General features: G+C 42.1%; 1 protein-coding gene across 1 annotated transcript in view; it reads right to left on the bottom strand.

Moving 5' to 3' along the window:
* The window catches only part of LOC146805380 (sodium/hydrogen exchanger 2-like), a 588,486-nt gene that overhangs the window by 320,537 nt on the left and 242,415 nt on the right, over window positions 1–25,534 (bottom strand). Inside the window, exon 3 of the mRNA XM_085622598.1 lies at window positions 10,418–10,668. Within this exon, the coding sequence (XP_085478724.1) occupies window positions 10,418–10,668 (251 nt within the window). The remainder of the gene's footprint in view (window positions 1–10,417; window positions 10,669–25,534) is intronic.

Genomic DNA, 25,534 nt, shown 5'->3' with positions numbered 1-25,534 from the left:
GCGGGCGTGGTGACGGCGAAGAGCCGTCCTTAGAAGACGCCGGAGAAAAAGCCACGACGCGGCGACCCATCTCCGGAGAAGACTAAACAAACAGCTGCCGAACCTCTGGAGAAGAGGGGGCATCCAAAGATGAATCAACGACCCGACGTCGGCCTGGCGCTGTAGAGTTCACCACCGGCGTCAGGGCAACGTCGACCAGCGCCTAAGGGGACGCCAGAACGACCTCCGCCACAATGCGCAGCGCGGGAGACCGGGGCTGGGTCGGAGCAGGGGCAGCTAAGGGATGGCACCAAAGTGGCGTCGACTCGACCTCCGACAAGGCAGCCGCCCGTGTGGAGGGACGAGAAGGGCCAGGGGACACACTCAGACCCCTAGCCGGCCCCTGCGGCGCCACCAGGGCCAGCAGCCGCCGGCGCCTGAGCTGCATCACCTCAGCCTCGGACAAGGCCGCCACCTGCCCACCAAAGAAACGCTAAGCATACTAAGAAGGCCTGAAACAGGACAGGATACACGATCCAGGTCCGTATTGCATGCGGAAAAGAAGAAAACTGACATCAGTGCGCCGGGGTGGGGCTTATGTGACCTTGCTGACGTCACACCCACAGAGGACGTCGGGGCGGAGTCAGGAGTTGCCGCCCCCGGCGAGCAAAGATGCTGGGCAAGAAAGTTTTCCGGGTCCAGTCTCACGCCTGGGGATAATTCTACATTAAGGAATCTGCAGCTAGTAGTCTCTATCAGATAAATGATTTACTCTTAAAGTTTATGCCACTTACAAAGTTGCATTTCTCACGTAAAAGACTTAATACCAAAATTGTCACTTAACTCACACAAGACAGGCGTTTTCTGGCAAAAACCGAACACTAAGAATTGAATATGCACTCCTTTTTTTAGAAATACTTACATGCTCCAATGCATCCTCTCCAAGACTGCCCCATTTACATGCAATGCTATTCTCAATGAAATTAGGCTTGTTTACTCACTAAAAATCTTCAAAATCCAGTCTTACAATTCACCTTAGACCTCCGCTAATCTATCAACAATTTAATTTGCTATGATTTCCTCCTCGCCGAAGTTCCATATAGCTCCTACTTTCTTTCTACTATACAGCACTGATCTAATTACAGTCATTACCTTTCCTGTCTTGTTGTATATCCTTACACACTGGAAAAGGGAGGGAGATATTTTCTAAAGCAAGAGGTAGAAGTTGGTGTGATTGTAAGTGATTTGTTGAGAAGGAGGCCAACTCCACTTCTTTAAGGGGAGGGGTGTGTTGTATGGGTTAATGTGGCCTGGGATGCATGTATGGCTATCAGTGTTTTTTATAAATGTTTATGTTATTGCTGTGAAATAAGAGGGAACAGGTGTGGAAGACAAAGTTGTTGGTGATAAATGTAGAATTTGTACATATGGTGGTCCATTACATAGAAACATTTCCATGAGGATGATGGCTATTTTTGGGGACAAGAGAAATCTGGTTGACCATAACATTGATTTATTGGCAAACCACAACATTGGGTTATTAGGGCATCAATGGTGACAGACTGGCTAAGATGAGGGGAATTGGTTCAGACATATGTGTGAGATCAAGAGGTGTGGACTAGGATAATGCTAGTGATCAAGGAGGCTCATGGTTCTAAACAGGAAAACTCAGAGAGTTAGTGTAAGTTTTGAAGAAGTGGGCTCCAGTATTCAGTACTGATTCAGGACTATGGGTCTGATTTAGAGTTTGGCAGATTGGATACTCTGTTACTCTTTGACGGACAAACCATCTGCTGTATTACATGTTACATAAGATATGTTGGCCTTGTAATATAGCAGATAGGAGACCAGTCGCGTTTGTGAGAGAATATCCCATCCACCAAACCCTAATACAGGTAGGTCCTATGGCATGAGCCAACTAAAATCAAGGTGTACAATTTAAACATGGGACCATTTTTTAGGGTTCAGGGAATAAGCATGTATCAGATGAGTCCAGTTCACTCATGTGGTGGAAAATAAAAAATTGAACAGGCAAAGATAATGCACGGAGTGCAGATCACATGTCAAATGGGAATAGTTCACTTACTGGTGGCAAGGTCCAATTCAGAAAAGGGCAGAAACTCTGAATGTTTTGTAAATCCGGCACTATAATTCCCATACATTCCTTTGTGATGGACATTCTGGTAGGTTTCTAGTTTTACATCAAGCTAGAGGTGTGCCATGCAATCATGTGGCAATGTTTTGTGTGTGTGAGCATAAAGGAAAAAAGAGTTGCAGGACAGCGGATAACATTCCAAATGCTTTGTAAACAAATTAGGAGGTTGCTTTATTTAGGATAAGCTCTGACACCAGAATCATGTAGATCTTTAGCACATTACTTTTCTTGGGGGGGTGACACATTCCATTTAGATGTCCATGCCACTTTTGCAGAAGTGACTCAGATGACCACCAGAGACACTGTCAAGGTAGTGAGTAAATTCATGCCAGTGACTCAGCTCTACTCTTCTATGACAGAGATTAAAGAAATAAAACCAGATATTGCACATATACTGTAAATGAGACGAGTGTCAAAATAGATTGTGAAATATTCCATTATAGATTGGCAAATGGTGGCTATGTCTAGGGGGCATACCAGTAGTGAAAGCACAGGAAGTGAATATTTACTAAGTATTGATCATAGCGCAATTGACAATAATATTTGCATCATATTATGAAAATTATGTTACACTTTCCTTGCAAGTATTAGATGTGGTTACACACCATGTACTAGGGCTACTCATTTACTCATTTGTACAGCCTTTCAAACCAAAGTGTTATATCAAACCAATAAATACAGCCAAAAGATAGGACACATTGTGGATCACTTCTGTAAGGAATATGTCCACAATAAGGACATGCTATCTTTGATGTTTCCTAGTCATTAGGAGGAACCATTATTATCTGCATTTTTCTTTAAATATTCTTCTGTAAATGTTTAAGTATTGATAAGATGTCATCACAATCTCATAGAGTTCAAAGTAGATTGCTAAATGTAATGGTCAAGCAAAAATATGTGTTGGAGTTTCTAGTCTGAAATACAATTATAATAAAGATTTACATTTTGAATGGAAAAACCTAAATTGAGACTAATACAAACGATTGTAACACTCTACGTAAATAATGTTTTTGATTGTTTTTTGTAATGAAGCTCAAGTTTCCTGTTGGCTCGGGCCTGCTGGTCAATTTAAAATAGGCACTGAACACACAATTGTGCTGATCACTGTGTCCAATAATACAGTAATATGCACATAGAAAATTAACTCGAAAGATTCACCCACCTACAGCCATCAGCTCTAAGTTTCCATCACAATGTGAAACCCAGCTGATTGACTCTCACAAAGCATTCTGGTCAATGCACACCCATCTGTGCAAAGCTGCAGCTCTTTCAGCAAGGCAAATCTTGGTGTATTTTGGTCATGATGTCCTTATTTTCTCCTATTCGGTCTTCCTACTTTTAGGACTCTGTGCAGTAGTGTAAGACTTGTGCTTTCCCTCCAAACACATCCTGTGTATTGAACATACTGAATTGGCTTATTTAGCTTTTCTGGAAGGCCATCCTAAATAGCTGATAGGTGCAGAAAATGCACCAATGGAATGGAAGTGAAGTTTCATGTAGACTGCCGTTTGTACTTACACTACCCATGACAAAAATCAATGGCTGCTAGGGACATGAATAGTGTGGCCTGTGGGCCCAGCAAGGCAGAGGTGTTGTCAACAACTGGTTACTTAAGTGGATTTTACCATTTCGGAAGGGTACAGAAACAGTTGGAAGAACAAAGGATAGCCTTCAAATTACCCCTTTCGATTTAGAGATGCCAAATGGGGCTGCCAGGATCTGCTCCCATTCAATTCCAGGACTCTCTGGCTCCAGATCCAGCAAGAGGAAAACACTCTAGGCCCTGATTGTTGAAGAATACCTCATCTAATTAAGTAATTGTTTATGGATAGCCAGAGGCACTTCTAATGGAAGAAGGGGTTCGCCATCTTGGAGAGCTGGGAAATTTTAAAGTAAAATGAAGAGGAAATACTCTAAAAGGCGGTGGGCATGGGGTGAGAAAATAGAATGAGTTGGGTAGGAAATATTATCCAATGACTAGCTAATATATAAAAGAAGAATGGCATCTAACCACCACTTTGGCAGAGCATTCATGGTCTTTGTAAGACTACAACAAACAAATGATGGACGGAATGCTGACAATGCAGACATTCTCCCCCAGTCAAGAGATCTGGGTTAAATCCATCGTTCTTTTGCCCACTACGCCACCCCAGTTCAGACATGGCCATATGCAAATCAGTCTTGACCCTGTGCCTCATGGGAACAGTCCAGCCCGAACTGCCAAGCCATGTCTTCCCTGGACCGGAATCAAGCATCCTAGGACCGGTTTCTGGCTATCAGCCGTCATCAGCCAGGATAGCTTGACTCCAGTGGCGTAGTGAGCACGGGACCCACGTCTGGGCATACCCATCCCACTTAGGGCGAAAAGCGTTACAACAAACAAATGATGGACGGAATGCTGACAATGCAGACATTCTCCCCCAGTCAAGAGATCTGGGTTAAATCCATTGTTCTTTTGCCCACTACGCCACCCCAGTTCAGACATGGCCATATGCAAATCAGTCTTGACCCTGTGCCTCATGGGAACAGTCCAGCCCGAACTGCCAAGCCATGTCTTCCCTGGACCGGAATCAAGCATCCTAGGACCGGTTTCTGGCTATCAGCCGTCATCAGCCAGGATAGCTTGACTCCAGTGGCGTAGTGAGCACGGGACCCACGTCTGGGCATGCCCATCCCACTTAGGGCGAAAAGCGTTACAACAAACAAATGATGGACGGAATGCTGACAATGCAGACATTCTCCCCCAGGGCACAGGGTCAAGACTGATTTGCATATGGCTGGGTTCAAACTGGAATGGCATGGTGAGCAAAAAAATGATGGATTTAGGCCCAGATCTCTGTACTGGGGTGAATGTATGACATTGTTCTGCATTCTGTCCATCAATTGTTGTTTTTGCATTTGTCACCCCGAGTGGGAAGGGTATGCTCAGACGTGAGTCCCTTGCTCTCCATGCCACTGGAATCAAGCTATCCTGGCTGACGAGGGCTGAAAGCCCGAAACCGGTCCTAGGATGCTTGTTTCCAGTCCAGGGAGGACCTTGCTTGGCAGTTCGGGCTGGACTGTTCCCATGGGGCACAGGGTCAAGACTGATTTGCATATGGCTGGGTTCAAACTGGAATGGCATGGTGAGCAAAAAAATGATGGATTTAGGCCCAGATCTCTGTACTGGGGTGAATGTATGACATTGTTCTGCATTCTGTCCATCAATTGTTGTTTTTGCATTTGTCACCCCGAGTGGGAAGGGTATGCTCAGACGTGAGTCCCTTGCTCTCCATGCCACTGGAATCAAGCTATCCTGGCTGACGAGGGCTGAAAGCCCGAAACCGGTCCTAGGATGCTTGTTTCCAGTCCAGGGAGGACCTTGCTTGGCAGTTCGGGCTGGACTGTTCCCATGGGGCACAGGGTCAAGACTGATTTGCATATGGCTGGGTTCAAACTGGAATGGCATGGTGAGCAAAAAAATGATGGATTTAGGCCCAGATCTCTGTACTGGGGTGAATGTATGACATTGTTCTGCATTCTGTCCATCAATTGTTGTTTTTGCCTTTGTAAGACTACACCTGGAGAAGAATACCCTGTTGGAAGAAAAAAACCTCAAGAATTCCTAACTCCTGCTGGCACCCAGTTACTGTGCAAAGATAAAGAAGAAAAAATGGCAAGGAGGAAATGATATATGTATATTTGTGGAGAAGTGTGGCTCAATGGTTAGAACGGCAGACCCTGATGCAGAGGTCTGGCCTCGGACCAGGGTTCAATTCCCGCCTCGGCAGGTCTTGGGCTCATAATTCCTGACCTGATTTGTCGCCTCGGTGCCTATTCTAATCATGGGTCCCACGCTGCAACTCTGGGCAATAGCTTGCTTAATCTCCACAATGGCCCCAACAGCGCTGGGATGCCTGGCTTCACCCTGGGGATGCCCACGAGTGGACATTTCACAGGGAAAAACCAGGAAGGGTTCCCTAGCGGTATGAATACAGCGCTGGGAAACCCTAAAATGGGGTAGCTGTGCGCTATATAAGTACAAACACATTTACATAGGGAACTGCATATTACCCTATGAACAATACATAGTCCTGTTATTGATTCATGTTCCTTATTTTCAACAAAAAAACACATACCAAGGACACATGATTACATAATTTAATTATCGCAATCTTGATTTAGTTTATCATAATTTTTGTAATTATTTTATCAAACAACACACATATATATATATACACAACCAATATATACAAATCACACGAAATTCATAGATTCCTGCTACCCACTTGATGGAAAGAACAGTGTTCACCTATTACATAAAGGGAATACACTGAGAGGCCATCTTATATGCACACCAGGTTCTTATTCCTCTAAAAACCTTAATCACAACACTGTGCATTCAATCGTCAAAAGATTAATCAATTATCTCAGACTCCTCTTGTCAAAACCTGTCGACGCGTTTCCGCCTTCATGTACATCTTGACCTCCTCAGGACATGGGTGAAGAAACAAACTCAATGGAAACTAATCCACTACATGTAGCGTGTAAATCAATAGTCAAATTATTGGAACCCACTCCGGAGCCTCTACACCACTCCCGCTGGAAATCGCTTACTGCTTGAAAGCATACGTGGTCGTGACCGCCTTCCATTCTGTCGGCATGATCTCCAAGGATCAGGTGCATGACCCTCTTTTTGCCTGCTCCAAGGACACAAAAAACAGAAGGACTCCTAGCTCTAAAAGGATCAATCTGACCACAGATCACTGGACCTGCTGGATACCTGACTGGAGAGAGACCAGCTGTTTTGAAGCTGACCCTGAGAACCTGGTTGGCTACAGGAGTGATTTAATTGAAGAAGATGACAACAAAGGATTGAATACTTAAATACGTATTGGACTACTTAATTTTTTTATGCAATAGTTGTTGTATACCGACTTATATTTCATTGATATTGGAATACTCAAATACTGAAGCCGGGCAGTGTGCTGAGTAGCATTGGATTTGAAATTTAATTTTAATTTAAATCTGCCACTATAGTAAATCAGACTGATTACATACAAAGGCATTTCCAATTTTTCTCAATAACTTAGTTATTTTAACAGAATCTGAGAACAACACATAACCATTTAACACAATTAAAGAAGAAATATATTCTATAGTGAAGTACAAAACCACTTAACAAGCTACAAGCTAAAATCCATCCACTTTCTGTGTACATTCACTCCATGTTTCTAGCAACCTTTGAAGAAGCTAGATTCCTCTAGGAGGTTGAATTGCTTTTTTTATCTGTGGCTTCCAGAATTAAAGATGCAAAATCATTTTTCACAGGTACTGCATGTACCCAGTCTCCTGTAAACAAATTAATTCATACAATAAAAGTGGATTATTGAAGTAACCAGACTTTTTGCTTTGTTGATTATGTGAATATTCCATAGCAGGAGGTGAGAGAAGTTTGAAAGGAATTTATCATAATCCACATCTTTAAAATAGGAAACATCTTGGAAATCATGGTTATCCTGATTTGCATGAGTTGGATCACTGAAACCAAAGAGGATTACAATTTTGTAATTCCCCTTACCTATCAGAGACGCATTTGCATATTATAATTTCACCAAATTGCTTTTGGGACCAAGGCTGTTGAGTTTAAAAAGTTAAAAAGATCAAAAAGATGTTTGTCCTATTTGATTTCTTGGAGGTGCTAGGGGATCATAATTCTCAAGCTGAATACTATCCTTGGAGACAAAGATTACTACTAGGGAAGGGAAGTTATTCTGTGTTTTCTCTAACAGGCTTTTTGATAATAAGAGATACAGACATTTTACCTCTTTTACTGATGAGCTTCTCACAAAGTTCACCTGCTTCAGATTGGCTGCAGGCATCTCTTTGACAAGAGGAATTTAATTAAATATGGAGAGTTAACAGGATCTGTGTAGAGGGCGCAATTTATTTGCCTTTTTCTCAATTCTTGAAAAATCAAGATACAATGTTTGAGAATTTGGATCTGAGACCATGAATGGAGATGAGAGAGAATTCAAGATGTCTGGTTTGGTGGTCTTGGTTTGACGTCTTTTACTAGCCCTCCTAGTTGGAATTCTTTTTGTCTCTGTAATTAGTTCATCCAATCTTGACGGAATGCAGGATCTAACTTGTTTCAGAAAGCAAAAGTATTCTGAACATGGTTGTCTAAGCCACTTTTTCATGGAACTATTTAATTTCCAGAGTTCAGATTTAAAAAGTCCTCTGTTGATCACTGAGTCATATGCTCAGCGGATGTTGACATTCAGGGATCCATTGAAAGTAGGCAAGAATTTGGCCTTGTATTCCACCAACACCCTGAACTACGAGTATGGTAATTCTAGGACTGCTTACCATTGTTTATAAGATTTCGGGAAACAACATAGGGACATTGGTGTTTCCACATCTATTCCTGCATGTTTTTCTCTATTTTTGGTCCAAGTTACCTGCATACCTTCCGTACTTTCTGCAGTCAAGTGTTTGGGTGACAACCTTTGACCTGTGCTATTGCTGAGGATGTTGTACTGCCAATGAGCCTGGTAACCGATGTTGCCAATCCCACTGGGATTAACAGGCTGCTCATAATGAGGCTCCTGGACTCAACCAACATATGCTCAGGCTGTATGTGCTGCAATATCAAATTCAAATGATGTGCCTACAGTGTGTGCACTGCGCTGGAGGTTTTCCAAGCTCTGCTGTCAAGGGTTACATTGGGTAAATTCATCTGATAGGAAAGACATTTCCTCTTCCAATCAGCTGGTAAGTATTTGGGGGCAGATTTAATGTTAGACTTGCGCCACTTTTACGCCGCCGTTGTGTCACTTTTGTGACGCAGCGGTGGCGTAAACCGTGCGCCATGTTGCGCCCTATTTACACCGTGACGCATCTATGGAGATGCGTCATGGTGTAAAGCCCTGCGCCACATTAAACCTGCGTCAGGTTTAATGTATGCAGGGTGGGCGTTCCATCGGAAAAAGCCTCGGAAAAGTGACGCAGTGAAATCTACAAGATTTCACTCAGTCACTTTTCCGACGCTGCTGCGTCAAAACCTTGCGCCTGCTTGAAGCAGGCGTAAGGCATGATGCAGCATGTTAGGTATGGGCAGCCCCTAAACATTGCTGGAGTTGCGTCGTGCTCGCGACATGACTCCAGCAATGCGTTGCCCTTACGCCATCAGATGCGTCACGCATCTGTTTATCCTTGCGCCACGATGCGCTGCGTTGTAAATGCGGCACATCTGTGGTGGCGCAAGGGTAAACTTGCGTGACGCATCTTTCCTGGCGCATCCTTGCTGATTTGCAGGGATGCGCCGGGAAACATAAATCTGCCCCTTGGTCTCTTGGAAAGCAGAAGTTTGACTGGCACAAGACCAAAATAAACACAATGGTGACAGTGGTGTATGCCAGGCGAAGATGAAGTCCATAAAACAGTACTAAGCATAATAATTGAGGACTCAGTACTCTGCAAATATGAGTGAATGCAACCAGTAATGCCCCTTTTATCATACTGCGCATTTGGTTTATGACTATATAAAATATTCCTTACAATGTCTGAATGCCTCCATTTCCTGTTATAATAATATATAATAATAATTCCAGATCTGTAAAGCGCAACTTATCACCCCTAAGAGTATCCAGGCTCTGGGGGCCGTCGGGGAGATTAAGAGAGCTATTACCCAGAGTCACATGATGCAGAGCTGATCTGCCGTCGGCGATCAATCTGTGAACCCCCCCGAACCCGAGTCAGCCGCTCTGGCCACTGTGCCACACCTCTCCCACAATGCACCCTGGGGTCAGTGTCAAGGTACTAATCTCACACTGCCACTCCAGGTCGTATACCTTGTCCACACTCTTTATTTTCAAGTTGGCTATTGCACAATGTGCACACTATTTAGAGAGAAACTAACTATACGTTAAATAATTTTGCCTTATACCTTGCCACAGGAAGGCAAATTAAACGGAAGCTTGCTAGTGTTCTCAAAATAAAAAAATAATAAAAAAAAAATATATATATGTATATATATATTAAAATTACTATAGAACTCAATAGCCCAATCTAAGTTGAAGACGTTTTTATAAATGCTTAGATATAACACCTACTTGCATTTTGCCTATACAGTTGTGCCCGTATATGGGGATTGGCCGTTTTCTTTTCTGTTCCTCTACTGTTTAACATTGCCTTAATTTGCAGTATTTATTTATGTATACTGTTGACAAAATTAGAACAAAAATAATCAATTCAAGCTAAATACTTTGTGGGCATAGAAATAAAGGCCGGTGTACTTACGCCATGATGCCCGAGAGATGGAACATTTCTGCTGTGAGGTATGACAGGTAACTGTACAGAAATACAAACAGCGGCTCAATCACGCGGATGTTGCGCGTGAAGCGTGTCGTGAATGCAGCCACGAATCCCAGGACGATTCCAATCAAAACCCCTCCAATTCCCACCAGGAAAAAGTTACCAACTCCAGAAACAATATCAATGTTTTCAATCGTGCTCATCTGGCAAAAGGACTTGAATAGATTGTACAGCACCTGTGAAAAGAAAGCAGAGAGAAATTCAGAATCTTTTAAAAATATTTTATGCCATAAGAGCGAAAGAGCGCGAAGTTAATACATTCAGACTAGTTGATTCGACAAATGCCTCTCTGAAGCCACTGGCATGCATCCAGGAATCCACTAGGTGGGAACAAAACCACTAGAGGCTGTTCCCTGCACTTCCCAGCATCCCTTGCAGGTGGGCAGCTGCCACCAGAACCATAGCATGGAACCCTCTTATTAGCTGATTCGTCCAAAGCATTTGAAACAATACTGTTGAAAGGGTTTCTTGTGCGAGGATGCATTTGCTGGGGAGCAATTCGCAAACATGTTTGAGCATCTACGGCTCTAATTAAGAGTTCGACAGATGCAAATGAGAGGAGCTGGAATCTCCGATTTCTGCTACTATTCCTGCGCCAAAAAATGCCAATTACGACTTTTATCCCTGGATCGGGGAATAACCAAACGGATCGTAGCATACCACGTCCTTTTTCACTGTTTTTACCCGGGCACAAGTCGGGGGTACATGCAGGTACACGGCGTCCACCCACTATTTTCAGGGGGTGGACGCCGTCCACCCTGCCAAGAAGTTGAGCTCCACGGAAGTATGTTGAACTTGTCTCGGCGTAATTTTCAGACACCGGGACACGTTCAGCATCGTATGCACATTGTCTGATTTCCATTCCAACGTGCAGGCGGCGAGGGGGCTTTTTTTCACCTCTACCTGGGCCGAAGATAAAGGCCGAAGTTAAGGGGCCATCAGGCCTCCTCTTGTTTGAATATGCTGACTGGAGCTGGCCTGGGAACAAAGGATCACAGCTTGTTATCTCTTCACAGGGACTGAAGAGAGTCATGCTTTTTACACTGTTCAGTCCCTGATATGCATGCACTGTAGGAATGTCAGATGTGTTGTTCTGTCCCAGTATTTACACAAATAACAATTTCAATAGCACTGTTTTATTTATTTGTAGTGCTACGCATCACAATGCAGGGTGTCAGAGCTCTTTACAAAACGTATACATTATATATTGACATAAATCACGTAGGCGTGTAAATCAATGTGCAAGATGACAGACATGAGAAAGGGGCACAAGGTGTAGGAGTCACATGTCCATATCTCACTGTGCTGTAGTAGAAGGATTACAATTTATGAACTGCAGGTAACAAAAGGATCGCTGTGTGGAAACCAGTAACCCAGTTACCTATCTACATAAAATAAATATCTGTCCTCTGCATGTTACATGATGTGCTTAGCAGGAGAAACATCAACCTTCTATACTACTTTGATTCAAATCTGGGACTTCACAAAACACAGATCTCTCCCACAAATGCGTTAACCTCCAGAGTTATCTCACCATTACTTCTATTCCCTGAGATTTACTGGGCACCTGTACAGCAGATGCCTTAATCCAATCAAATATTTTAAAATGCAGACTTTGCATCCAATAAAGCAGAACAGAGCTACTGCCTTGCTTGCCCTTGTTGCCAATATCTTTGTGGCAGGGTTTAAAAAAAAGAAATGTATTAGTTGAGGCCCAGATTTTGCGTAAGGATTGCGTCACTTTTTTGGCATAACCCCAACGCAAACTCTCATTTGTTAAATCTCATTATGCACTTAAATATACTCATGATATACCTGATAAAAATATATGTAAGGTTTTAATAGCTGATGTCACTTAATGTTATGTCACTTCCTGTGATGTCATGTGCAATGTCACGTGTCGTGACATCATGCGCTGTGATGGCACACGTCATGCTTTTGCTTGCATATTACCTAACTTGGTTAGTCTTCCCGCTTCTTTTTTCAGGACTTGTGCCCTTGTTTTTTCCCAGGTTCCACAGACAAATATGCAGACATTTTCCACCTGCTCAGAGCAGCTGAAAAATCTCAGCAGTAGGTCCAGTGGGGTTAAATGTGGGAAGTGGGTGGTGGCGGGTCAGTGAATGCCAGGGCAGGGTTGGGGGAGGCGAGTGCTTTTTCTGATCTCTCTTAGGTACTGCAGCGATAGGCAGGAGCTGGTCTACCCCCCTGCCAGCAGCCTGTTCCCCTGTCTTTGCAACAATTTCACCAGACTCAAGTCTTTTTGTGCACACTCATGAACCATTTAGGCCCTGGGTATGAGTGCCATTACCCACCAAGAGTGTCAGTTCCAGGCAGGATACCACTCTGGTTGATGAAGGGTAGGCCAGTGTTCCCAACCTCATAATTCTGAGTCCAGAGACATCAGGCACTGATTTGAGTCTGGTGAAATTCAGTTGCCACCCGTGCAGTTAAGTGCAGTAGGGCGTGCTGGGGGTGAAGGGGTGGAAGTGACAAACGACGGAATAGGGAAAACAAATAAATAAAACCACTTACCTTGCGCTCAGTGCATTGGTGATGCTGCGAGCGCAAGGTAAGTGGTTTTATTTATGTATGGCGATGTGGCGAGTACAAGGTAGGTGTTTTTTTTAAAATAATTTATTTTCCCTATTCCATTGTTTGTCACATCCACCTCCCATCCACGCCCCACCACTCTTACCTGCACATGCTGCAACTGCTTTTCAATTGCAATAGCACGTTTGAGACAAAGTCCCACATGGGTAAATGTACACTTATTACCTTTACTGATGTGGAAACACGTACTCCTCTGCGCATCTCTCGCAATACTAATGGGGTAGTTTGTGAATTCATAAAAAGTCATATATTTGCTCCAAATGTATATAAAGCGTGCAGGACGATATTGAAAACTTTGCAAACCCTCCTGCGTCCTTGGTAGCTATCTTCCATTACCACCCCTCTTTTGCGGATACGTTTCAGCCCTGTGGTGGGTGGTGCTGTCCAGCAGTCCAGGGAATGTGTGGTAGTACTCTCTGGTCACAGGAGCTGGCATCGGGCCTACCTACTCCATGATCAGTCAAAAACCCCATGGCTCATAATCAGGTGGAAACAAAGGCCTGCCAGGTGGCCGTCCACTGCATCACATGAAGCCAGTGTAAAATGAGACTAAACCATTCAATCTGCCAAACTAATGTACCTTCCTCTGATATTCTATATAAGGTAATCGAAGTTCCTAGATCTAATACTGTCTAGGGTACTTAAGGAAATGTTAAACTGTGTTTCATCATTTGATACGGTTTCTGTTGTTTGCTGTCAGTAAAAGCTTTGTTGCCCGAGAAAGACAAAATCATTTTGGATGGTTGCAGAAAAATATATATTCAGTATTGGGCAATCCTGAGACAATATTTACATTTCAGTCTTTGAATGCAAATACAAACAATTGCCAGGTACTTGAAAACATATTATACAATCTAGTGTTCAAATACAAAATAATAAACTTTGAAATAAGCCAGCAGGTTTCAGTCGGTCCATTAATTATTTATTGGAAGCCAGACCCAGTTACCCAATATGTGCACGAAGGGTTAACTTTTGTTTTTGCTAATTAAAACAGTACGCACGACATTTCCACTAAGCACATAAAAGCACAGACTATTGTTAAAAACGTTCGATGGTGGCAAATGGTAAGCACTTTATGTGCTCATATATCTAACATCCAAGACCACATTACCTACAATGGTGAGTAGTCTGTGAACAACGCATTTTAAATATTTAAGCTTAGGAAATTAGTTAATGCCTGTTAAAATTAAAGGTTTATACTTCCACATACTTCAGTCATTTGTGGCAAAATGCAGAACAATTCCTGAAATGTTTAAAAGAGTTGGTGCTAAACAATTTTAGGAGAAACATTTAGCAAAAATACGTTTTGCAATACAAAGAAATTCTGCAATATTACCATTAGTAGATTTCTATTCAGCAGAACATGTAAAATATGATCAAGATTTTTTCCCCACATTTTTTGCTTAAATATGCACCCCCATAATTCTTTTGTGGCCGGATTTTTGCCAGGGACATCATTGGGCAAAATAGATATTTTTTTCAGTTTAATGATCTTCAAAATCATGAATGTTAGCAAGACTACTGTACTAAGATTTTTTATATTTTGCACACAGGTGGGAAATAGCCCTTTAGTCGACTGAAACTTTATGTCAGCTTGATAGCACATTGCAGCCAGCATTGTCGCAAAGTACATCACCTGGCTTGAAAGTACAAAGTTTGTGTACAAGTATGATAAACTGTGTTGAGGAAATGATAAATCCTCTCCACGTCTGTCCATCCAATATCTTCTTGTACCTGTAAACAGGTTCCATGTACCTGGCGACTGCAATCTTCTGCACTGTGACACAATGCTGCACCTTGAAGTAGGTGTCCTTTTTTCATAATTAATTGCCATACACTAAAAATGGATTTGCTTCTGAGTAAAAGAAACTCACGTTTTGAGACTGTTATTTTGGAAGTAGAGTATGTACATGGTAAGAGGTAGAGTAACACAGAAAGTTGGAAAACACAGGCACTTTTATAGAGTGCCTAACCAAAAAGAAAAAATTGTGCCCGAAATGGGAGCAGTGGAACTACACAAGTAACGGGTCTGTGTCCAGGGGAGGGACACCACTAGAAGAAGAAGGAAAGCCCACAGAAGCTGATGAATAAGAAGCAAGCAAATGAGAGTGACAGTAAAGCCAACCAATGCTAAATAATGGGCCGGCTTTAAACACACAGTAAGCTAATAATATATATCGCAATAAACACCACATGTGCTGTTGTGGGCGACACTTAAAAATTGCCCAACATATCGCTTAATTACCCTAGTTTGGGGCCATTTATGGGCTCAGTAGGTTTTTAATTCCATGTAGAGATTCCAAAGTAAGTTCATTCACATCTTGAGATTCAAGTCCATTATAGTTAATATGCTCAATTCAACTACAGTCAATCAGACTATTTATCTAAAATGTTATTTTTAACCTCAGGTAAACATGGGTTTTAGATCCCAGGAGTGTAATTTGAGAATCAGAGTTTTAAAATACATTTAAATATATATCTCCACCTTTTGGTGTCACAAACAAGATATGTATTAATTAATACAGGAGATTATCAGGAGCAAGGACAGTAAGCATATTTTCACCTTTGTGCTGGCATAGCAGGATTTCAAATTTAAACTAAACAAATAGAGAAAAAATTAAATGTCATGCCATGTCTCAAATGAAGGTAGAACAGAGTCCCTCATATACACACCATTAGTCTTGCCTAGTACGAGGTTATACTCGTATTGCCTAATATGATCTGCAATGCACCCTATTTTTCCAATACGTTGCATTCCTGTCCTTTCCCCATGCGCTGCCGCTGTTTCGGCAGACTAGCGCCAATGCAGGCACCATGGTGCAGGGATGCTTGTGTTGTAGGCAGGAATGTTTTTGTGCAGGAAGGGGCACCTCCATGCATGAGAGCAATCCATAGAGGTGTTTTCTTCTTCTATGTGTGCAGCAGAATGCGTGCACACATAGAAAGAGGAAAAAGCGAGGAGAAATAAAGATATTTATCATTATTACGCCTGCCCTGGGGAGGCGTAAGATTTTGACAAATTCCCAGGTTTACAAGTCCTTGGAAGCTGCGTGGGAACACCCACTGCAACTCCCATGGAACGTCTCCCTTATGCGTAGTGAGGTGTTGCAGCAATTTTCTTTAAACTATTTAATGCCTTGCACTGTGTTTGCCAGTTTCTAGATCTTTCAGCATCTGAGTTTACTCTGTGAGTTAAGATGTAGACACCAAAAGGTGTGCGAAGAGTATCACAAGAAGCCATTTGACTCATTCCTGTATCACATACAGAAATATCTCTTAACACAAACATCGAATTCTAGATATCGTTTACAAAGATATAACCTCGTTGAACGTAGAGCTTTTAGTATTAACTCCAATAGGGCAATATTTTTGCAGATAATATTTAGGATATAATATTTATGTCAGACAGTATTCTGACAATTACATCCTGACAACTATCTTCTAATACCACACCCTCTGTGGGTTGCTAGATTTAGGGTACAATGGAGGATATGTGGGGGCACGTTAAGTGATTTCTTAAGACTCAGATGTTCACTCCAATGACTATTCTCTGGGTTTTTTTTACGTTTCCTTAAGTGGAATATCTCATTCACCATTTCATTTAATATTCATGGTCTATCTACGTCAGAAAGGTTTCCCTTCAAAGTTAACCATTGTGTCTTCAGGGTTTTGAAATTTGATATGTTTGCCTTTAATTGATGGGTTATAGTTTCTTGTGTCAAAAAGTGTTCTGTTTTCATGAGCTGTGTCCCAGGCAGGCTCAAGTGGGATTTTGGTGCCCACAGGTGGAATTTTGCCTATTTTAGGTATAGCCCCCAGAACACCAGCGCTATTACTTTTTAGTTGCATTGGTAAGAGCAGTGTGAAATATAGTGTTGAGCCATGTCACTTGAAGATACGCAGTCATTGAAATTGGAATCGATGTGTATAAAAATTAAGTACATTAAAGCCAATTAGACAACTAAACTCAAAGGGTAGTAATTAAAGAACGAAGCTTAAAAACTCAGGGGCATATTCACAAGCCCCTATCGCCACCACAACTTTCAGTGATGTTGTGGTGGCGATAGGGGCCTTGCCTTATTCACAAGCGTGAAGCCACTTAACGTGGCTTAACGCTGCTTTGTGATTAGGCCCCCTTTCATGCTGTGTTTAGCTTGAAAGGGGCATGCAGTGGTTGTTGTGGTGGGCGTTCCACCGCAACACCCATTGATATTTACGCTGCCCCCTATTCACAAGGGCAGCGTAAATAGGAGCTAACGCCAAACTTAAGACCAGGAAAACCCTGGTCTTAAGTTGGCGATACGAGGATAAATGCTTTATTTCTCCTAGTTTTTGCAAAATGCAATGTTTTGTTTAAAAATGCCATTTTGTAGCTTACTGCGTGAAGCAGCACACATGTAAGTTACAAACTGCCATTTTAGGTTTATTTATGTGCAGGAAGTGACACCTCCCTGTACATAAACAAGCCTCCCTGCTTGCAGACACTCTTGGGCTCTGGTGCAAGGGTGCCTGCGTTGGTGCTATGTTGTGAAACTTAGCGCCATCGCAGGGGGAAAAGCAAGGCTGCGTCCTTGTGAATGTGGTGCAGCCTTGCGTTTCTGAAGTGGTGGAGAGAGGCGTTAAGCCCAGAAGGCTAACACCTCTCTCCGCCACTTCCTTGTAAATATCTCCCTCATTTGGATTAGACAGTCCAAAAAGCGTGAATATATCATAATGCTTCACTTAGCTTTTAAATATCACAGGCCATCAGTGATGGCCTGTGTAGGGCGTTTTACCGGGGCGGTGACGTGGCGCATTGAAGGGGCAGGGTGGGGGGTTGTAAAATGCTGCAAACGGCCGAGTCCAGGTAAGTAACGAAAACAATTAATAAAACGAATTTCGTTGCGCGCGCTGCATCGCCAAATGTGATGCAGCGCGCGCAACAAAATTTGTTTTATTAATTTTTTTCGTAACTTACCTGAACTCGCCCATTTGCCGCATTTTGCAACCCACCACCCTGCCCCTCCTCTGCGCCACATCACCGCCCGATAAAACGCCCTACACGGGCCGTCACTGCAGGCCAATATTATTCAAATAGGAACTTTAATCTAATTAGCTGCAGAGAAAGAAGATAACACGAACAAATGACGCACATCAAGGTCACATTTATAAATGCACTGCTGGGCGGTGTCAGCAGCAGGCCGACTGACAAGCCATCTGGACGCCTTAAGAGGGATGTAACTCTGTGAAAAGCTATTTTCTGCCACTCCTTTACGATGTAGATTGAGGCGTCTTCTCACAAGGCACTGCCCTCTCTGGTCTTGTCTGCTCATCTCACAAAGGGTATTAGTCCAAATTGGTCATGCCTCATACGTGTAGTCATTTAAATACCAGAAGTGGAGAAAGTAGCAATTAATTGCCACTTACTAGGATAACATGTGAGCCAGCGTCCACCGGGCTTCAACGTATGTCCCTACACTTCTCTGACGACGCCAAATTCTGTCACTAGCCGATAATGCATACACATTCAATCGAGACATGTCACGAGAAGCAAATAAAGTCATACACTGGAGATTGGAGAATACATTAGCATTGCATCTGTTTGCAACTGACCAGGGCCAGACTGGGAACCAAAACCGGCCCTGGCGAAGTGCTCGGCCGCCCCACCCCTAATCCCCCCCCCAACACCGGGGGGGGGGGGGGGGGGGTTGGGGGTGCGGCTGAGCTCTTTGCCACGGCCGGTTTTCGGCCGATTTTGTTACAGGGACGATTTTGCAGCTATGCTGCAAAAACGGCCCTGTAACAAAAACGGCCCCTAGGGGACCCAAAACTGCTCCCACCCGTGCAGCCCACCGGGGGATTGCCCGTTGCCCGCTACGGTCAGTCCGGCCCTGCAACTGACCCTAGAACGTGCAAGGCTTCACGTTAAAGCATTGACCTAAGGTGCCACATGGCCCTAACCTGCATGCCTAGAATTTAAAACATATTTTCCATTTGTACCTTAAGTCAAAATTCTTGCACTGCTGTGGTCTGCCTCTCTGGCAAACGACTTCATCCACGACTTAGTGTTCAACATATAAGTAATTTCTTTGCAAAGAAATGCCTCTCACATTGTGCCCCCTTACACAACTCTGGCCTTCCTCCCCACAAACCAACTCTTTCTTTTGGTGACCAGAATTCGTAAGTCTGCCCATCAGCATACCTCTTTATACACGTTGCCATATTTTAAGATCCTTTTATTGCATTAAAACAGACTCTTTGAAAAACAGTGTGCAGCTCATGAATGGGAGATCGAAATAAGTCATTCCCATTATAGTATGCCTGGTATTTAGCACCGTAGCGTTGTACAGTTTGTACCCCCCTTGGTAAAACTGTGCGCTTGAGGGACAGCATAAATGTCAGGATTATACCTGACTGATTCCGTGCACACCCTCAGAATATGTTGGCCTGTAGTCCTGCAAGCACAACCCCTAACCTTACAGGGTAACAAATGAATGTGCAACCTCAGAACATGACAACCCGGATCCCCCGAGGAAATCACAGTAACAGATTTAGAACCTTTTTGTTTAGACTCTCATGCACACCCAAAGGAATGACGCGTGAAATACTCAACCTGCAGTTTCTATATATTTTTTCAAGCAGTGAGATTCTTGAGTAAAATATGTGCGATGCAGTTAGTATTAGAACAAAATATATCACTATAATTAGCAATACAAGAATGGTGCAGAGAATGAATAGCTCCATGATCATGCTGAAAAAATGAATATATGCTGGCATATATGTAGTGTATTTTAGTGTGCTCCTACCTAACGCTCCCTAACCTAGTTTGGTCTAGTGTGGGCGATCTGCCAAGAATCCCTGCAAGGTGACCTAACTGGCCATTACCTGTGGGCGAGTGTCATCAGCCTGTTCATCTGGGTGTAGAGCAGGACATCCCTCGTGGAGAGGACAGGAATAAGCTGAGCTAGAATTCAAACGTAGCATGACCTCAAAGTGTCAGCAGAGTGCTCCTCTGATTTTAAAGAGGAAGTGAATTTGTATATATAATAAACAATGCCCATGTTGGCATGTCGAGGTCTTTGTCAGGCCATAATTGTTTAGGTTAGTTAGATAGTGTCGTCACCTACTGGGCAATAATAAGACGTGTCATTTGTGCAGTGAACTCTATACATCGTACTGAATGGTCAAGGAGTCATGATAGTGTGTCTATGAAGTTGAAATGTAATCAAATACAGCTTCAGGCAATCGTATCCTGCGCTGACACGTACAAAAATGTTTGCCAAAAGTCACTGTGTTGCAGAAAGAAGGCAACCTATGAAATGTGAGCATAAAGATGATTTTGTTTCTAGGCCCGCCAAGTGACACTAGGACTTTAATAGTAATAAGCACTGCAAACAATTCTCTCCCTGCATAGCAATAGCCATTCACTAAGGAGATTCTTTAGCTCTATTTTTAATATTAAATGTAAAGTTTTCTACAAACTCTTTTTCAAATTAGATCTCCTAGCTTTTCTTTCTGTTTTTTAAAATATATTGAATAGCTATTTTAAATATCTCCTCAAACATACCAATTTGAGTTCCTTTACTCAAATCAACCTTTACTCAGCCTATGACATAATGGATGATGACATTCTGAATAAAGGTTTGAAAGAGTAAATGGGAAACTCTAGAACCATCTTGCAATGGCTTTAGATATTCTTAGCAGATCACCACCAACAAATAACATTTGAATCAGTTAAACAGCTGCAGCCGTTGCAGTTAAGAGCAGTGGGGCTAGGTTGGGGGGGGGGGATTTGACAGATGATCATGAGGGAAAATAAATAAAATAGTAATTTTCCGTTGTCTGTCGAAATCCCACCTCACCCGGCACCACCGCTCTTACCTGCACGGGCCACTGTTGAAGTGAAATAGGTAAGTACATTTGTTTAATTCTGTTAACCAGAGTTTCTCTCTGACGTCTTGTTCTTCAACATCTTAATGCTTCCTCTGGGTCTGGCAATTGAAAATCACCAACTTTATTTTCAGATGAGAAACGGCCTTTACAACGTGGACTGTGCCACGTGTGCCATTTCCCCACAAGCGAAACAATGCTTGCCAGAACCACGGATCTGCCTTAACTATGCATATGAGTGGTTAAGGCAGATAGCAGTCTACATGTCCGAATTGGTAAGGAGAGGAACAAGAAGTATCAGGACAGGAAGTTCCGGAGGCAGACAGCTTAGTGGGGCCGGATTTGGGGGAATAGTTTTTAGGGGTGGGTTCGGTTTTAGGGCTCAGGGCGGGGGGGTTGCTTAGTTTTTCTTGGATGGAGCAGGACGTTAGGGCTCAGGGCGGGGGGTCAGTGTAGTTTTAGGGGCTGGGACTAGGTTTTAGGGCTCAGGGCGGCAGAAAAAGGCAGTTTTCAGAGGAGGGGGTCAGTTTTAGGCCTCAGGGCAGGGGAAGGGGTAGTTTTAACAGTAGAGTGGGTTCAGTTTTAGAGGTCAGGGCAGGGAGGCTGTGGTCAGGGTAGTTTTTGGTAGGGGGTAGGGTTTTAGGACTCAGGGTGGGGGGAGGGGAAGGGGTAGTTTTAAGGACAGGGCAGGTCGATTTTAGGGCTCAGGATGGGGGGGCAAGGTAGCGGGCAGGATTTTAGGGCAGGGATGGGGGTCAGGGTGGTGTTAATTTACCACACATACCCCTTTACCAATCATGCTTTTATAACAAAATTTGTTACAAAGGCATTCGTGGTAAAGGCATGCATGGTAAAGGAATGCATGATTAAGATGCATTTGTTGTTGCGACCGTGTTGTTGAGACATGCATGCTTTAGCCATGCATGCTTCTGTCATACAACCATTTCAGATGTCTGCAGATGACAGATTTTCTAACAGAAGAGACGCAAGCTTTCCAAAACTAGGAGGCACATGCATCAAGAATTTTAACGGTCGCAAACGGGTCGATTGGCAGAATCGGCCCATTTGCGACTGGTAAAAAGCCTTTTGGGATGCATCAACCCAAATGCGTTTGCAAAATAGGTAATCACAATTTTGGCGATGACCTATTTTGGTAATGCAGTTAGGGAATCGCAATATGCCCTAAATGCAATGCAAGAAGCATTTTCAGAATGCAACTTTGCATTAAGGAATCACAAATTACCATCAACTTCAAGTTGACGGTAATTTGCAATTCCTGTAGAAAAATACACAAAATTGCATTTTTCGAAGTGACATGCGGCTGTGGGCGCCACATGTGCACACATACCGTTTTTGGGGTTGCACCAGGAGGCCTTATGGCCCCCTAGCCCCCCTGAATTTGCATTCCCAATTTGCAACTACCTATTTGGTAATAGCAAATTGCGAATGCTTTCCCATACATTCCTATGGGCCTTTAGGCCTATAGGAATGAATGGGAAAGCATTCCCTAATAGCGAATCCAATTTGCGTTTTGCTATTAGGGAATGTGTAGGAATCGCTAATATGTTAGCGAAACCTACATGCATAGGCAATTGCGATTCCTTAATAGCGATTCCTAAAAAAAATCGCTATTAAGGGATCACAATTCCTTAGCTTGATGCATGCCACCCTAAAATACATATATTAAACATATTTCACATGGAGGTGCCTGCCAAATCAACTCATATATTGAGTACTGCTTTAAAAATTAGAACATTTCGAAATTTTCGACCGAGTGCATGGCCTGATGCGTTCATAGCTCAAGAGATAACCATAGAGCTCCCGCCCTATACATTTGATTTTTGTCCTTTTCCACTGTCTTTTCTTTCATACTCTATCACTATTTTAAGATGAGAGGCGAATTTCATAGACCAATCATGTCAACTGCACAGTTGCCAGTCAGTTTTGTACTGGTTCTGGACAATGTTCACTCGAGCTGGACAATTTTACATTGACGCTTACGTTGAGGTAGAGTAAGTACAAGAGGGCTATCCAGCCCCACACAACAGCTGCACTATAACTATATACTACACAACATATATAAAATATGTCCTAAGCCATTCATATGGCTTCAACGTCTTAATTACAAGGAAGCTAGTAAAGAAGGAGGTATTTAACACACACTATATTCTGATCAAAATATTTACTTGAAAAAAATGCATCCAAATATCAACTCCCAATATATTGTCAAGGTAAGTAGATGTGGAGTTATGAACAGAAAATCTATACTGCCCTGTTTATTCTTACCCTTATGATATAGTGGTAGCCGATGTATAAACAACACAGGCATGGTGAAACTCTTCAAAACATCAAAATGAATCCTCAGGTAAGCTCAATATGACAGGCAAACAGTAGAAACAATCAAAAAAGTGATTTGGTCCATTGATAAATGTAGAAGATGTAATGTGCTGGAGCACAATGGTGAAAACAGTGCAAAGAAGTGCTGCAGTGAATGTTATCTGCCATTGAAAATACATGTAATATGCTAAAGTGAAAAAGTTGTAGTAGGCAGCCATACTAAGTATAATAGGCCTGGATGTGAATAATGTGCCAAACTAAGTTAGACTGACTGCTGATGCCATGTTAACTGGAAAATAATGCATTAGCACAGAAAGGCCTGTTTTTCAAACTGAACCGTTGTTTGTGCAAGATGTTTTTCTTCTCTTGATGTTGCAACTTCAAAAACCTACTGTTAGTTAGTGAATAGACACTTGTTTTGTATTAGACAACTGATAGTGAGGTTCTCATGGGGAGGACACGATAACGACAGGAAGAATGATTCTGGGAAGAAGTTTTGGAGTACAAGAAAACAACTTTGTAACCTTCCTTGGACTAATGCCTGAAAGTCTATTATACTCTGGTGAGAGAATAGAGAGTGAGCCTGATCCCAGTAGTCTACTGACATTCTATTGGTGGACAAAGAAGATGAAAGAAAAAAATGTTGTAACAAAGAATTTGTGTATTTATAATATTGCATGTTCCTAGAGTAGTTTAGCATTCAGAGCATAGGCCTCAGAGCCCGAGTTCCATGTCTCAAGGATTCCTTACTCGACTCTCTGGCCAGAGACTCACCTTTTGAGTCTCTGATGCCTATCTTCATGTGAGGCTGCTTATTTAGATTATTCCCTGAATTGTCTGCTATTTGAGCTGAGTATACTTTCCACTTAAAATACAAAGTCAATATGCTTACGCGTTGATCTTTCTCTTATCAGAAAAATGTATGAGTTTCTGAACTGATGCCTTTCTTCTCTCTTAACCCAACTACTATTTAGAATAAAGAGTTTCTTTTACGGAACACACTTAATCTATTATGACTACTTTGACTCTAATCTTGACGAATAATCTATTTTATAATCAAATATCGATTGATGGATTATTTCAGTCTTTTTATGCTGAAATCTAAAGGTTAGTGCCTAATAAATGAATAGATGAAAAACTAAAATAAAAAGATTTGGAAAATACAAAACTTTACCTCCCACTAACCCTCTTTATTGACTCAATATAAATTTTACCAATGTATTGTTCATGAAGATTATTAATCCTCACTTCTCTTTTTTGACCATCAAAGGTCCATATGACCAGCGGCAGGGGTTATTTAATAATTATGCCCGGAGATTGCGATACAGAAAACCCAGCCCAGTCAGAAGTGAGACCTGATGTCTTTCAGACATCTGCTGCCTTTCTGAAAGACGATAAACAACAAATCATCAAAGTAAGGAGGTTATATACTGAAAATGCATCCACATCTTTATAGGAATGTACTCCAATAAACAAATATTTCATTTATAGTCCAAGATTAAATCATACTGTTCTTAACATTATAGATGTGTGACAAACAGCATATAGGTATCCAATATACCAATGATCAGTCAAATGCTTATTATTATATATGATGAAACCTCACAATATAATATAGTGGCTGTATGAAAACCCAGCACTGATTCTCATAAATATCAATAATGCCCTAGTTAGGTGTCTAAACACTGAAGAAACATTGTTGCAATGTGCACATACAATTATATTTAAAATAAGAACCTGTCGAATGGCTAAAACAGAATAAAATAGTTTGTTTTAGACAATCCATACATTATCAACATGTTTAGAAAGTTGTGTAATGAAAACACTATGCACTAGGAAACCCGTAATGGCACATATAGTATTATTTCAAACATTGACAACATTATCACATTTTCTGATGTACATGTTATCCCTCTATTATGTTGAGGCAATAACAAGATTAAATACAAATATTTGGACAAATATGACTCTTCTTGCATTTAAGATGTGATTAACTATTCTCTAATTGTTCCTAAATAAAGTCATAAACAGTAAATAACTCAAAACAGATATAGACCAGATGGTGCACATAATATTTTATTAAAAACACAGATGATAAGTTTAAGGTTCTCGTTAATAATTCAAATAATGTAATATGTAACTTTAAACATTGATACTCTGAGGTGAAATAGTTGACAGGTGTGATTCATTCTTCTTACTTACTACATATTTGTGTGGGAATAT

The sequence above is a fragment of the Triturus cristatus genome, chromosome 8, assembly GCF_964204655.1.
Source record: "Triturus cristatus chromosome 8, aTriCri1.1, whole genome shotgun sequence".
Classification (NCBI taxonomy): domain Eukaryota; kingdom Metazoa; phylum Chordata; class Amphibia; order Caudata; family Salamandridae; genus Triturus; species Triturus cristatus.
Note: the sequence above shows the minus strand (reverse complement) of the source record. Positions and strands in the feature narration are given on the sequence as shown.